Source organism: Camarhynchus parvulus, chromosome 4 (genome assembly GCF_901933205.1).
Source record: "Camarhynchus parvulus chromosome 4, STF_HiC, whole genome shotgun sequence".
Lineage (NCBI taxonomy): Eukaryota > Metazoa > Chordata > Aves > Passeriformes > Thraupidae > Camarhynchus > Camarhynchus parvulus.
In genome coordinates this window covers 54,554,971-54,571,034 of record NC_044574.1, presented here as the reverse complement: position 1 = coordinate 54,571,034, position 16,064 = coordinate 54,554,971, and the positions used below count along the sequence as shown (strand labels likewise).

General features: G+C 43.5%; 1 protein-coding gene across 14 annotated transcripts in view; it reads left to right on the top strand.

Annotated features, from left to right (window-relative positions):
• The window catches only part of ADGRL3 (adhesion G protein-coupled receptor L3), a 489,715-nt gene that overhangs the window by 457,128 nt on the left and 16,523 nt on the right, over positions 1-16,064 (top strand). For 9 of the 14 annotated variants that reach the window (XM_030948015.1, XM_030948013.1, XM_030948017.1 and 6 more), the window contains one exon: positions 14,488-14,616. The exons of the other annotated variants lie outside the window; for them this stretch is intronic. In XM_030948015.1, the coding sequence (XP_030803875.1) occupies positions 14,488-14,616 (129 nt within the window). The remainder of the gene's footprint in view (positions 1-14,487; positions 14,617-16,064) is intronic. 14 annotated transcript variants of the gene reach the window in all.

Below are 16,064 nucleotides of genomic sequence, written 5' to 3'. Positions count from 1 at the left end.
AGCATTATACACACTGCCCAAATCAGTGCAATAGGGGGAAGGCAGTGTAACATGGAGCTGTTCTGTTCTTCAACTCACTGGTCTTTTTTTTGTGCCAGGATATTTTCCCTTTGCACTGAAGATTCATTAATAAAGTTGACTATAAGATTCCATTACTGCAAATGCCTGATTTATCCACACACATTGCCCTCACATCTCTCTGTGTCTCTGCATTAAAGACTGCAGAGCAGCAGTCTGGGTCTAATGGAGGGGGGAATTGGTTGTCACACAAAGGTTCCAGCAAGACCCACTGTTTCCCTCAACCATCCATCCCACTGCTCCATGTCAGTGGCAAACCAAAATGTGTTATGCATTAAATGTTTGCTCCTTTAGTTAGCACAGAAGTTGAACTTGCTCTCTGGTGCGGCTGAGGTTACCAAGGGGTGTGTTTTGGCAAATGGCATCTCCTGGCCTTGTTACCTAAAGAAAGGTATCTCTCCTTTATTGGTTGTGCACTTTTTTCTGTGCCAAGAGGCAAGTATGTCAAGTGGGACAAGTGAAGAGGTTTCAAGTGGACAATATTCATCCCAGTGTGGTGAGAGCCTGTTACAATATGTGCCTGTTATTTAAAGGTCAGTTGGGAAATGAACTGGCAGGGAAAGCATCTTCAAAGCATGTTTCCTCCAGATATTTTCCTTGTGTAACACTGGATGAGGTGAATCACCTGAAGGGCCTGAATCTTTCTACTGGCTATAGAAACAGCCTGTTAAGTGTCTTAGAAGGGAAGCCTTTTAGGTGGAACACTGAAGTGACTTGAGTAAGTTTTGCAGTTCTACAGTCATCCTCCCTCTTTTTCACACAGGCAGGCACAGTATTTGTTGTTGTTGGGTTTTGGGGGATTTTGTCTGGTAAACAGAGGTATTTGTGAAGTGAAGGTTAAAAATATGTCTATGGGAGATGGCATCACCAAAGCAGCAGGTGGTCAGTTCCACATGGAAAAACACCTGACATCAACAGTATTCTCTCCAGGTAATTCTCCCTTTATCCTGTTTATTTCAGCTGAAAAGCAACATTCGAGGTCTTAGGGCTTTCCACAAAGAAAACTCTCCAGAGAACTGCAGCCTGAGCAGACAGTGGGGCAATGTGTTTTTCACAGTTCTTGTCTTACTCTTAATATTTACATATATATTCATCTTTAAAGGAGCTGTTTCATTAATGTTTTATTTACAAGCATGCTATTGAGACTCAGAGGATTCAAATGTGAGCCTTGAACTGTATGGTCAGTAGCTTTCCTTGCCTGAGGTTGATACAACAGGGTCTTATTTCTGTTCAAAACTCCAACTCCAGCCCTCCCAGCCTAGGCACCTTTTGCACAAAATGATCTGTATTATCCCAAGTTAAACATTCTATGTGTGCTGGCATTTTCCCCAGAGCCTTCAGAGAGCAACCTATGTTCTAAAACAGGAAGAAAGTCTTTGTCCCCAGAATTGTCCTAGCATCCAGGTCTTGGAGCTTAACTCCACTTCTCCATGTCCTGGGCCAGCACTGAGTTTTTCTGCTGGGGGAGTAGAAACTAGCCCTCTAACTGGGGTACTCTCTCACTGAAACCTGTTTTTTCCCTGATACCATTCATCATATTCACAGCCTCCTGCCACATGGTAACATCCCAGGCAAGACTGATCTAGCTATCCATATTTCCTGTATGATGACCTTCATTTCTGTATGACATCTCATCCCTTCTTCCTTCACGAACCTCCTGGGCATCAGTCTGGAATATGGTGTCTGTGTTAGTGCATCCCTCCTTTAGACATACAGCTATGTCCTTTTCTGATTTAGCAGGTAACACACTGCTTATGGCTCTTTCAGCTTCATATTTTCTTTTATCTTCTATTCCCCCCTCTCCCTGCCAAGGTAATTGACCATAATGTTACTTATTTGAATTTATCACACCAGGAATTTCAGGCATAAACCCAAATATGCCTCATGTAATGTGTTCTGTAAGGAAAACTTTACTCTGTCCTAAGGCATATAAGACTATTTCAGATATTTCCTGAAGGTAGCATCTAATTATTGATTAATAAAAAGTATGTCTGCCTTTGTTTCCCCTTGCTGCTCATTATGGCTTTGTAGTGATGTGAATTTGGGGTTGTTATACCACTGAAATCAGGAGGAAGGGAAGAGAAACTGGCCGTGGGTTTCCTTTTTTACTGTCGAATGAAGAGCATGCCTGTCCAGCCCATGATCCTGGTCTCAGTTTCAGGATCCAGGGGGAATCCTGCTCCTTGCATTCCCACTCTGCAACCCTGTCCAATTTTTCACACCCTGGGTCTGGCTGCATACTTCTTCCATGTATTTCACATCCAACCTGTGCTCTACATTTATTTTCCTAGTGCTGAAAACTTCAGAGGTGTAAAAGCTGAAGCAAGCTGATTACCTCATAAGTAGGAAAAAGAAGTTTCCCTTTACCTGCAGGGTGTTTGCTGTGTGATCTTAATGCAGGCACTTGGATGCAGTGCTGAAAAAGTAGTACAAAAGGAATGCCTATAGGATGGACTGTTTGGTGGAGTTCAGTACTTTGCAGGCTCAGAAGTGGAATGTATGAAGGAAAAGCAACAGAGCTTGCCTGAGCTTTGGGTACATCCAGCTGGCCACCTCAGGATCATGAGGGGTGGGTCTGTTTGTACCTTTGGTGTGTTAATGTCAGAAAGCTCTGGGATGGCTCAGCCAACCTTGCAAACAAGCAGTCATAGCACGAAACAGCAATTGTGACACCAGCCTATTTTTATCCATGTCTTAGGTGAGAGGCAATTCAGTAATTAATGTCTCTCTTTGGATATGAGACAACTGGGTGAGAAAAAAAAATCTTTATGAACTGTGGGGTACTTTGTTACTCTTCAGGTTTTGAAGATGGGGGAAGGGAGGTGGTGGTATGATTTTTTCTTTTCAGAGGAAAAGTGGAAGTTATCTGTTAAAGCAGGGCCTGTTCCTTGTTTTGGTGAGGCTCAAGAGCAGCAGAGACAAAGGACTGTATCACTGGTGCAAGGCAGTGTTTTGTAAAAGGGAAATGCTCAGATGGAGTTGTGTATATCAATTCAAGTTAGCACATAGCAGTTTTTTCCCTCTTCAGGGAAATAACTGTGCTAGGGGTAAAGCCACCAGATTTCATAGAGAACAGAAACTACTCCAGAAGTGTGTTGTGTTGGGTCAATTGCTGTTCTGCTGTAATGCACTGACTCTTAGTTTATAAACTAGACAGCAAATTTAATAGTTTATCCCAATAGCAGTCCTGCTATAGAAACAGGAGTATGTAGACCTCCTGTCTTTTGGCTATATATATGTATATATGTATATATGCTTCTTTGTCCATCCACCCCCAAAGTACTGCTCACCATCCCCACCATCCTCATCCATGGAGGTCTCCTGGAGAGACTTCTTGCTGGTCTGCATGGCTGCTCCAGTCATGTGAAAGAAAAGAAACAGCAGGGAGCTGTAAGAGCCGAGCAGTGTCGTGAGGGAGGGCACCTGGGAGCTGAGGGAGAGTAAAGCACCATCCAAACCCTCAGTGATGGTCCATTGTGCCACAGGGGATTAAGCCTGGACAAGGTGAGGGGATGAACGGTGTCCAGACCACCAGGAGATACTGGCAGAGACAGGGCTGGAAAGTGAGCTACAAGGCAGGTCCAAGGTCCAGCCAGGAGGCAGACACCACGCAAGGGCTGGGTGCCCAGAGCCAGCAGGGCTGTGGCTTCCTGGTGGATCTCATCAAGATCACCAAGGCCTATGGGGGTCATAAGGACCTCAAAAGCTGTTGCAGATTAGAGCCCAGGACCCCTGGCAGCTCTTCCTGAAGGATGGTAAGTCTTGAACACAAATTGATCCATGTGGCCCTAAGGGTCCATTCATGAGGGAGAGGGCCCTTGCCAGCAAACCCCATCAGAGTCATCACAAAGCCCTCGGATCCCCAGTATTTGCACAGCAGATATTATCCCTGACTAGGAAAGCTGTGTTCATTCCCTGTTTGCTGCCATGCAAATGGGCTGAAACGGGATATGGAAATGAGGATATTGTTTGTCACTCCCCCTTGCTTTTTCTTCCCAATGCATAAATGCTGTTGCATGTTTCCTCTTCTGGGTAGCGTTCCAGAATAAATATATGATTTCCCTTTGCTTTATTATTTCTCCTCTGTGTTTTTATGTCAACCACAAAGACTTAATCTGAAACACACACAGGAAAAAGAGAAATTATTGCTACTGTTTTCAGAGGTAAGCAGTTTAATGTCAAATTCATGTGGATTTCTTCATAATGAACAGAACAAATTGAGCTCAAATTCAAACAGTGGGAATCTGAGTCAGAGAGGAAAATTAAAATGAAGAACATTAATATCCTGATTTCTAGCCCAACTGAGACCTGATTGTTTCCTAAATAAAATCTCCCATCAAATTCCTTCCACCCACCCAAAAATATAATTAAGCTGTGACTTCCAGGCTGAAATCATATCTGCAGTGTGAATTCAGCAGGGACAGCTGTGTGTGTTGCAGAATTGTTTTCAGGTGGATTTACTTTCCTGCATTTTTCAGAAGCAGTTATTTAGAAAACACCAGTAGAAGGTTAAATTCTTCCTTTGGTAGGAGGCTGTCACTCTGGAAGACAGGAGGTATAGGTTAGCCCTGAGACACTGCAGTAAGTCAGGTTTTGGTCACCAAATCTGCCCTTTCTGCTGAGAGATGAGGGCTGCTGGATGTGTCTCAGTGCTGCAAGATCATGAAGTTTCAGTTTAGCTGTCTGCAGGGGTGGTGGGTGCCATGGTGTGGGCATAATTGGCCAATACAGCAGTGAAAACAGGGTGGAATTTGGTGTGGTAAAAAGCACAGGCAAGCAGGGGAGGAGGGGAAAAGAAAAAAAAAAAAGGAAGGAGCAGAATTTGGATTCCCCAGGGGTCTCAAACCCTATCCTTGGTACACTTCAAAGTGCAGTTGCTGCTCATTATAACCCATTTGCCAGTGCTGACCCTTTGCTGCCTAGCTAAAGCAGAGAGAAGGTGGAAATTGGACAGTGGAAGTGCTACTGTTGTCATACATCAGCCTTTCTCAAGATGTTTGTTTGCTCCTTGATGGATTAATGTGACCAGCGTGACAGAGATTTCTGCTAAATTTATGTTGCATAAAAAACAAATAGCCAAGTTCTAAGAGAGGTGGAAGTGCCTCTGCTCATCTTGATAGGATATTCAGAGGGCACTACCAAATGCTCTATCACAGTCTGTCTGCACGCTTTTACCTACTCCGAGTAACACCTATGGCTTTTCTTGTGGCATGAAGATATTAGAGAATAGATACTTCCTCCATTTCCTTTGCATTTGTTGCATTTTTTACACTTGGCAGCAAACAATGGCTCAATTTCTCCTGTTAAGTCAGTTAGCTTTCATGTCATTTCTTTCAGAGAGATCATTTTAGGGTATGGGGGACTTACACATTTTAAATTAATGAGTTGTGGATATATGAACATGCATGTTGGCAGCAGTGTTAATGGTCACTTTTCTTCCCATAATTTCTTGTTCCAGTTGTGGTTCTGGGGTAAGCAGGTTTAGTGCAGAGGACTCACAGGATGTCCAAGGTGCCTGCAGTTGCTCTCCTTGTTCATGAATGCATCTGTAGATACCTAAAGGGAGCTCACCAACATATTCATGGATATAAAAATACACATTATTCTTGGTTTCTGAGCACTTAACAACTCAAAGACAATTGGGCTACAGAGAAGTGTCCATCTTCTGCAGACACTTTGGTCTTGTGAGTACCATCACTGCACAGTTGGGTATGTGGTGTAGAGCAAGAGCTGCGCCTGTTAAAAACTGAACACCCCCTGCAGATGCTGTAAAAGCTTTGAGCTCTGTTTTCAGTCATGCTCAGGGTTTGATGGATGTAAATGCAGAGGAATTATCAAAGCTGAACCTGGGATGGCCTTTGGCAGGGACAGGAGCCTCAGTGACCATTCAGAGACCATCGTCTGTCAACATGCAAATCTCACTTCTTCACTGTCATTGCTTCAAATCTAAAACAAGGCACTCTCCCCCCAACCTGTCCCTTTGTGCAGAGTGCTGAGAGGTGTCAGTGTCTAATGTTGTCTGTGCTGACCATTGCCGAGTTGGCAGGGGCAGCCTGCTGCATGAACCTGAGGGATGCAGCAGTCCTTGCCCTTGAGCATCATCCTTCACATTGCAAAGACCTTAGTCCTGGGAAATTTATTCTGTGTTTCAAGGGGTCCATCGGTCCTGGAGCCTGGAGGCCTCAGGTTTAGCCACAAACAGCAGCAGCAGTGCCTGTCTCTTCCCCCTCTGGAATATGATTAGATGTTCATTTTCTGTTTTTTTTAAGTCAAGGCTGCTACTTGAGAAGGGGGGTTTTTGTTTGGTGGAAATCAAGGGGTAAGAAGCAGGGTGGAATCCCTGACAGCACTTCCCTGCTAATGCAAAGGCAGCCTGTGGCCTGTTTCCCAGCATCTCATCCATCCACAGCTGCTCGAATGCTGCAGCTCCTACTCTTCACTGGGCAGATTGGTGTTCAAGGGTGCTCACTGGCACCCTGGGTGCTTGTATTAGTGCTCACACCTCCAGGGACAGCCTGCAAAAGAAATAGCATAGTCAATTTATATCAGGACTTCAAAACTCCCAGTCTACCCACTGCAGGAGGCTGTTCCTTTACCTCCCCATCTCCCCACCCCCATTAGGCATTTTCCTAATGAAGCTCTTTGGTTTCATCCCCCCCACCCTTCTGCTTCTTCTGTTCCCTCTTGTGACTCCTGCAGACACACTTACCCTCCCCTGACCCCATGGATACCCCTTCCTGGGACCCATTGCCCAGATGGAGGGTGTATTTGGAGGGAGTAATCCACGTGCCATTGCACCAGTTCTGTCACAAGGGATTGCTGTTTGTAAGCAAAAAAAATCTCTGCAACTCTGTTAAGCAACTGTTGGTTTGGCTAAATGTCAGCAACTGGCCTGAAAATGAGCCATCCTGATAATCACATATGAAGTAAAGAGAAGTTCCAAGTAGGTGACAGCAGAGGAATATTTTCTCTTTGTAAGGGAAAGTCATCAGCCTTTTGGACTAGCAAATTGCTTCTGGTGGTTTCTTATCTGCCTCCCTGCCCCCCAATCAGCTATACATTTTATGCTAGAAAAATTATGATTTTCTGCATCAAGGATCAAAACTTAGGGAGTTTAACTCTTATTTCTGCCTATGTGCAAAATTAATCCCATTGTTGATATTCTCCTGGTTTATTTTGCCTCTCTGCTGCCTGGGAGTGAGTTAGCTGAGATTTGTTGCAGTGATTTCAGTGAGTGACATGACATTCTTCCTCTGGGAGATATTATGAACTGGCTTTGATTTTAGGATTGACAGCCATATAATTGGAACTTCAGTCATTAGGTGGATCAGCTTTAAAGAGGAAAAGTAAGGGCAAGGCAATTTCTGAAATCAGAGCGGGCTTTGGGGAGTATTAGATCTGGAAGAGTATTGCTGCAGAGCAGGCTTAATATGGTGACTGTGAAGGAGGAAGGAAGAAAGCATAGCTGCTTTTATAGATTCCTGGAAGCATGGTCCAGTTTTCACCACAGGCAGGGCTCTCTGCACATCTTGGGTGAGGCCTCAGGTTTAGTGAGAAGTAATCATGGTCAGGAACAATTTGGGATAATGCATGTTTGTATAGTCGAGATACAATGTGGTGTAAACCCTTGTAAGGGGTAGTGGTGGTATGAAGAAATGTCCCATCCTGGAACAATGTTTCTGCTCCAGGCAGTGAAAAAGTTATTAACAAGTGAGCAAATACTTATAAATGCATGTGGACTAGCTGTGTGTTTTGAACATGGCCCACAGATTATAATCCAGCAGAGGTTTGTCATCTGAAATCATTGCCAAAGAAAGGAAGGGGAAAAAAAGAGACAAAGAAATACTTTCACTTCCCTGTCTCTGCGTAAAAGCACGGGATGTTTCATGTGGCAGAAGATGGCCCAGAGCTTAACAACTTCATTTGCTGAAACTCCATTTCACTGCAGTCAGTATTAATAGCTTCACAATGAATAGATTAGATGCTGCAAGTGACAACAAACCTGTTTGAGAGAAATTTAATAGGGAAGTTTATTGAAGTTTATTAACTGAATCCTGTTGGCTATTATAAGAACAGAGCTTGATAAATCTAAATGTCAGAGCATTTGTTGGAAGGAACTTGGAAAAATACTGAAATACCTGTTGTCCTCCAGCAAATGTGTGAATTTGCTTGTCATAATTGCATTTATTGTTAGAACAAATTTTGAACACATGGAAGACCAGGATTCATTAAATACTTGAAAGCTCTACCTTTAGAAAAGAACACAGTGGAATGCTGGTAAGGAAAGTCTCAAAGAAAACTAGACCTTTGACTCCTAAAAACCTACTTTTGTTTCCCTGGGAGCAAAATGGAGTAAGTTAACAGTGAGTGAAGTATAAAACCAGCCAGAATTTACAAACTGAAATGACTGCAGAGAGGCCATTCCAGGGACACTCAGGTCTGAGCTAGTCACTGCACTTTGGGTAAGGCAGACTGTGTTATGGGGTTGTTTTGGTGGACACTTAGAGGAAGACTGAGCTCTTACCACATCATTTGTGTCCAAGCTAAACCATGTCTCCTGATAGCTCAGGAACTGTTCTACCTTCAGGGAATGGTCCATGTTCTTCCTGGCTGTCATTTGTCCCTGCAGGGCGGTCTGAAGTCAAGGACATGACGTGCAAGAACCTGAGGGACCTGGTTCGTGCTGGATGTGAACCCCAAGATAAGTTGGGTGTTCCAGGAGTCAGAGCAGCCAGGAGTACAGCACTGAGCCCTTACCTTGTGGAAAGGTAGCCACATTGCTGGCAAAATAGGGAGGAAACAGGATTGAGATTGATTGAAAACACAGCAGTACATGAAATTCCTCCTGAAGCAAACAAAAAAAAAGCCCAAGAAAATCTAAATTTTGGAATTGCTGGGTCAGAGGCAATGAAACATTTTGTTATGACGCAGATGTGCTTTTTCTAAACTATTTGTGTTTCTACTCTAATAAAAAGTTGAAATAATACAAAAAGTCAAAGTCAGCTTTTATACCAGCCACTCTTCTCGTACAAAAAGTGAAAACATTTAATTTGGAAAATACTGATTTTGTATGGACATTTTTAAAGCATTGAATAGTTCACCCAATTAAATTTGTAAGCTGGTCCATTCTCCTCTCTCAGCAAAACTGCTCTTCTGTCACATCTGCTCAGCAGTGGGGGAATCTCTCCAATCGCCTGCTAAAATGCACATACCAAAAATATTTTGGTATGCAATTGAAAAGACCAGAAGTCAAGGAAGATACATGGTGGTGGTGTTGCCTGTGCAGACAGACGATCCTAGTTAAAGCAGTGCTGCTCAAACCCTTTCAGCCAGGCAGAGCCATGGTGAGTAACAGTATTATTCAGAAAATCTGGAGGAGCAGTTGAATCCATTTCCCTTCCAGCTGGGAGACCATGCAGATGATTCAAGGTAACCTGTGTGGCTTTGTCAGCCAGCTGCCCACAAGAAATTTTTTGAATTTTATTCCTGACTGATGCAGTCTAGAATCTGGCAACATGTGCTTCTCATCATAATTTTCATCCTTTGCTTTCAGTGAGTGAATAAGCCACGCTTATGTTTAACAAGGTGCCGTTTTCCCATACAGTCATTACACAAATCTCTTCCAAAAATTATCTCTGCATTCAATGTTGTCCTGCATCAAAGACATCAATTTCTGCCTTAGAAAGGAAAGAAAAAGGTTCCATTTAGTTGCATACTGTCATTAAAATAATGCCTGCTTTCATAGCCACAGAAAGCAGCTAAGTGTTGCTATCGAATCCTTTGTGTCTGGTTACAGTGATGTTAAAACTCGTGGGGTTTTCATCTTCTTTGTCCTGGTTGGTTTTCCTAACAGCTTTTCTTAGTTTGCAAGTCAGAAGTGCAACCCTCTAAATCTCCCCCTGCACCCTGAGCACAGGCCATGGCTTCTCCTGGCCTTTTAAATCCAGCACAGCTGGATCTGTGATGCTTGGATCATGAGGATCACCAGTGCTGTGAGAGGAGCAGGAGCATCTGTGTGTCACCCAGCAAATACTTGCCTTCTGAAAGACCATAATTTCTTTCTACTTGCGATCACAGCCTGCAAATCCTTCACTTGAGGAAGTCTAGCCTCAGGAAGCCTTGAACTGAGACTGGCCTTTCCAGAAACCCAAATTTGAATGTAATTTTGGATATTAGAGCTGACCTGGTAGCTGTGTTTTGCTCCGAACTTTGGTTGAATACCAGTGGAAACAAGGAGACTTGGGACTGTAGTTGTACCAACGTGGTTGCAGGGAACATTTTTGTAGAGGTGTGAGTTCTGCTGTTAAATGTTTACTGGTTGGGATGATGTCATCATGCTGTAAAATATGGTGAACCTGTGGGTTTGAACCCATCTTTTTCCCATGCCCCCACACATATACAGCATGATAGGGGTTTGGAGACAGAATTAATTTGCTTTCAGTAGGGTGCCTTTGACTAGCAGAACTGGAGGTGATTCAGCACAGCTGGATAGAAGGCAGTTCCCCTAACTAAATAAAGAGTGGTGGCTGTGGGCTGGGCTTAGGTGGTGCAGCAGATGGCAAAGGAGGGATTCATATAGGGGCTGCTATTGCTGGAATGTAGGAAAGCAAGGATGACACAGAGCCATGGGGTTTGCTGGGAGAGGTCTGTGTTGCACCACAGATGCTGAGAGCCAAAGATCCAGCAGTAAGTGAACAAATAAAAGTAAGTGATGATTACTGCTGCCTGCTGAAGATATTAGGCACATCGCCAATGCCAGGCCTGACAGCTGCCAGGGAGCCCTTCCCAAGAGTGCTCTGACAGGGAGGAGATTCCAGGTGGTCAACAGGCACTTACAGCCCTGATCTTTCTGTTTTTTGGGCCCCTGGACATGCACTGACCTTTGTATTGCAGCCCCAGTGATGCACACCAAACTGCAGAATAACCCTCCTTGCTGTCCCCCATGGTGTTTTGGGAGAGCATGCTGCTATGATATCGTGCTTACTTTATTGGGGTTTTGTTGGCTTTCTATTACCAAGGCTATTTTCATGCAAATGAGGTCATACTTCCATAGTCTACCTGCTCCTTCTGCTCCTGCCTCATCTGCAGACCTAATCCGCTCTTCCTAATAGTCCCCTTGGTTGCTATAGCAATGATAAAGTGGTATGAAAAAGCCAGGATGATACTTAAATGTATGTCTGGTATTACATTTTTCATTCTTTCTCCTGGAAAAGAGAAACCAAATAATGAGAGGTTTGCTGGGGGTTTTTTTGGTTGTTTTTTTTTTTTTTTCTTTTGGGGTTTTTTTGGTGTATTACTGTTTTATCAAAAGCTTTAACTGTGGGCTTTTTGGACCCTGGATGCAATCTTCTCTCAGCGCCCTTTTAGGCTGGGAATTTTGCAACTCAAGAGCAGGTAGTAAGAAACAAGAGCCCAAATTTATGAATACAGGGTACATGGAATTTTGTATTTAAGATGCCAAAGTTATTTATTGTGTCGTGCACAGAGTAAGAAGTTTGCCACTTCATCACAATGGGAACCTAAGCTGCAGAGTGCTTAGGGCCCAGTTTGGTCTCTGAATGTATTGAAAGATATCAGAACATGTTAGCAGAGGGTTTGTTTTGGATTTGCACCAGGAGACTTACTCAGCACTGCCACTGAAAGTGGCATTTTGAACAGTAAATTAAAAAATCTTACTGAAATCAAGGGAGAGGAAAGCAGAAGATGGAATATGTTTGCTCAATTGCTGCAAACAGGAATGGGTGTGGCTGTAGCACCAAGCCCTATCTTTTACACACCTGAGAGCAAAAATTACTTACTTATTCTGTATTTTCAACTTTTTTTTTTTGCCAGTGGGGAATCGTGGATATGTATTAAAATCAGAATCATGGATATGTATTAAAAGTTGGCTGAAAGAGCCATATTTGTGTGAACTCAGCTCATTCCAGAGCCCACCACATTGGCAAATGTAAGCAAGCAAAACCTACATTTAAGTGCTTATACAGGTTGATTCATTCTTTCTTGTCACAGTCTGAAAGCATCCCTCATGCAAAACAGCTTCTCCTGCCCAGCCCTGGTGGGATCAGCTTGTTGGGGTTCACTAGACAAGATCAGGGTGCAGATGTATTTCTAGCAGCTGGCATTTAAAGACACCTCGAGCTAAACTGCTCAAAAGCCCACCATGGGTATATTTTTCATATCAATTCTCATAGGGACTGAGTTGGAGATTGGGTTAAATCTCAAATGGGAGGATTATATCACTTCTGAGTTTATGGCTGGCATTAACTCTGGACTTTCTCATTACTTGTATAAAAGTGAGCCCCTTTTTGAATCTTTTATGGCCTGGCTTGATTAAAAGTGGGATGAAAGCAGAAACAATTTTAATGGCCTTGGTGCTCACTGGTATAAAACTAGCACAAGGAGAGAAATTGTTCCTACAGTCCCTCATCCCAGATGAATGTGAGATTGAGGGAAAACACATTACCAGAAAGAAAGAATTGACTCATTTACCTATTAGTTACATTCAAGGTTACTTAGTTAAGCGTTCATATAATGTTTTCTTACAGGAGACAGCTTTGTTTCCTTATTTTCAAACACAGCAGCTCATCTTGCTTTCCATCAGCATAGACAAAAATATCAGGTGAGAGAAAACAAGTTGTTTTTTTCCAGCTGCATGTGTCGAGGAGCCTCCCTGGCATGCAGCCCCCATACAACACTGCCTTCTACTTTGTCCTGTGCTCAAAAGACCGATTCAGTGACCTGCTAATGCCATACGCCTGGGGCTGGGAAGTGCTGGGGGATGATGGGGGAGAGGCAAGAAACTGTCTGCTCCCTCCTCTACCTGCAGAGACATGGGGAAATGTCATCCCAGGCCTGCATACAAGCACGGCAGCCTCCACCTAGCCTGAGGTTTGGCCAGTTTTTGCCTTTCTGTAAATAATAAGTAGGTGTGAGCTTTCAGAGAACTCCCTGCTAAGGGGATTTGTACTAGCCAGAGGTCCTCAGGGTTTATATATCCTCAGCAACCCCATCCAAAGAGATTGTACCCAGTGCCCTACATGCCCCACAAAGACAGCCTTCACCTCGGCACGGGGCCACCTCCACATCTAAAAGAGGCAAATGGGGTCTCCATGCCTCAGACACTGGTAAAAGCATTCCTGAAAGGGTTACTGGTTTTGAGGATTGGCTTTTCAGTTACTTCTTTGGGTTGAGGCTATCGGATGTTGGTGGCAGCCAGGTCATCTGAGCCCTCTGACAGTCCTGTGCTACCTAGCTCTAGCTGCCCCACCAATGACATACTTTCCTGGTGGAAAGGTTTTGTCTTTACAGTTTAGTCCTGGAGGCTAAAAACCATTGTCATCCCTCCTGCTCTAGAACTTTGTAGGAATGGCCCTGAAGAGCAAGTTTTTTTAACTCTGTCATGTCTCTGGAGATTAGAAGAGGTTCAGAGCAAGGGCTTAAGGGTTTTTCATCCTGTAGGTCAGCTAAAAGGTAGGGGCAGACTTTGCTTGCTGCATTGATGCCTGCAATGGGAATTGAGGTAGGTTTTGGCAGCCACCTGCCAAGCCATGATGATCCCAAAAAGCACAGGTCCAGAGGCTGCATCTCCAAGGGATAAACCAAAGATCAAAGGACAACTGTTGACTGAGTGCTTGGAAACAGCAGCAAAGAGGTGCTGGAGTGGTGAAACAAGGTGTTTGTGGGGCACACAGAAAACCTTGAGACATGCACTTCGTGGCCACTCTCGTTCCTGATAGACATGCCTGGCAGAGCTGCAGTGCCCTCACCTTCCAGAATGGATTCAGGTGGTTGTGGATGCTCTTGATGGTGATATCAGAGAAGTAGCTGAAGTGAAACTTGCCCTCTTAGACATGAGAAACAGCTGCTGTCTGAGAAATACTGAGAGCCTTTGGAGAGGCTGCATTCTCCATCCTTTCTCTTTAATTCTGCTTTTTTGATTTAGATGTGTTGCGAAGGTCTGGTAAAAGAGATCCTAGCACATAGTGGGAGTTGAATGTGCTGTTGTCTGTTAGTCATTATATATATATTTTTTTTATTCATTTGGCACTTTCCGGAGAGTTTTTCCCCCCACATTGTGTAGGCTGCCATCTTCCTTTCTTTCTTTGTAGCAAGCATGTGGGCGCAGCCTTGCTTACACTCCGAGCAACTGGGGAACCACCATAAATGTAGCTTATCCGCTTTCTGATACATTTTCTTTTGCGTTGGTTTGGATTTGTGCATCGTCAGTAACATCTGTTCTGCTTTAGTGGCATACAGTTTTCCGAGTCTAATTAGCTGGCTGCTTGTAATCAGGACTATTTCAACTGTTGTCATTCTGAATGTTCTTTTTCCCTTTTTTTTAATACCACATTTGCCTGATTGACCTTTTTTGTTGTTTTTTTTCTCTGTCTTTCTATCGGGCTGCTCCAGGAGCCATGGCTAATCATCTTATAACCAATGCTCTGCTTCGTCCTCATGGCACTAACAACCCTTATAATACATTGCTCGGGGAATCGGCGGTCTATAACAACCCTTCTGTCAGCATGTACAACGCACAAGGTGTGCTGGAGTTTCTCTCTAATTTTTCTAGTGAGAATTCCATTTTCTGTGGCTTATTTTGGCCCATTTCTTTCTTTTTTTTCTTCCTTTTACTTTTTCTCTCCCCACGCACACACACTTTTTTTTTTGGAACTGGGCACAAAAAAAAGATCCTCTCCCTTCCCTTTCATTTCAATGCATCTTTCCATCTTCCAGATGCTATTTTTCCATGAGCAATCCAATTCACTTTGAAAGACTTTTGTCAGTTTTACTCAAAGCATTCACAGTATTTTGATTTTGATTTTTTTTTTCAGTCTCCTTGCTTTTGTATTGTTTTGGACGTGTGTGTGTGTGTGCATTTTGTCAGACACATTCATTCCTCTCTTTGTTGTCAGCGCATTTCCTTGTTAAACCATTCATTTCAGAAACAGGAACACCGCTGAAGGTAAGTGAAGCTAAACTGGCCTTTGCCACCAAAGCTGCTCTCATTTGAAATGGCCTGCAGAAATGTGGCCAGCTGTGTGCTGGTTTGCACAGGGAGTAAAATGCAAAATAAAACAAAACTGCCCTTGATCTCTAAGAAAAATGACAGTTGAAGCAAGAAGTGTAGGCCAGCTCCAAAGAGCAGAGCTGAGATAAGAAATGTTTTGCCGTTTGCATTTATACATTTTATCTGTGTTGTTAGGGGAAAAAAATAATCAAAAGAAGGTGTAGTGAATCTAGATAATATTTTATATCCTCCTTTTGGCAACAGAAAAGAGACAGGCAGAGTCAGTTGTACCTAATGGAGGTTTCTGCTATGGAAATCACTCTCTTGTCACCTACATGTTTGTCTCTGCTCTGGCTTCTGTGGGAAGGGACAGTGTTTGTAAGCTGATGTCCTGGTGCTTCTGTGAGGGAGAGGCAGATGTGCTTAAGTAGGGCCTGAGGAGGAGATGGGGAGTGTGAGACAGCTCCTGTCTCTTGGTGGCTCCATCCTGCTCTGCCCTTTCCATGGGATTTTTTTTTTTTGTCTTGCTTGTAAGGTGGCTGAATCACCACAAAGTAGCACTGCATTCCGGTGCAAGTGTGCCAGCACTCTGACAGCTCTCTGCTCTCAATGAAGGCATCACTTCCCAGTAAAGGATATCCAAGAGAGGGAAAATAATGATGGTTATAATGCAAGCAGGAAAGCCCCCTTTGTACTCTATGGCAGCATGTTGTTTATGACAGAAATAGATGTTGAACTGTATCAGTAGGGTATTTGCATTCAAAGCACAGGGAAAGCACACGTGTTTGACCTTTTTCCTGTTTATTAATTTCCTGAACTATGCTAACTTTGTGCAATAAATTTGTTTCCAAGAATGCTTTTTCGAAAAGGGGCTACTGTTAAACATGAAATGCTCTGAATTTTAACAATTTCAGTGTACTGCAAATGTGGAAATGACATTTGATGTTCTGACTAGTTTCTTGCATGATAACCTTGAGGT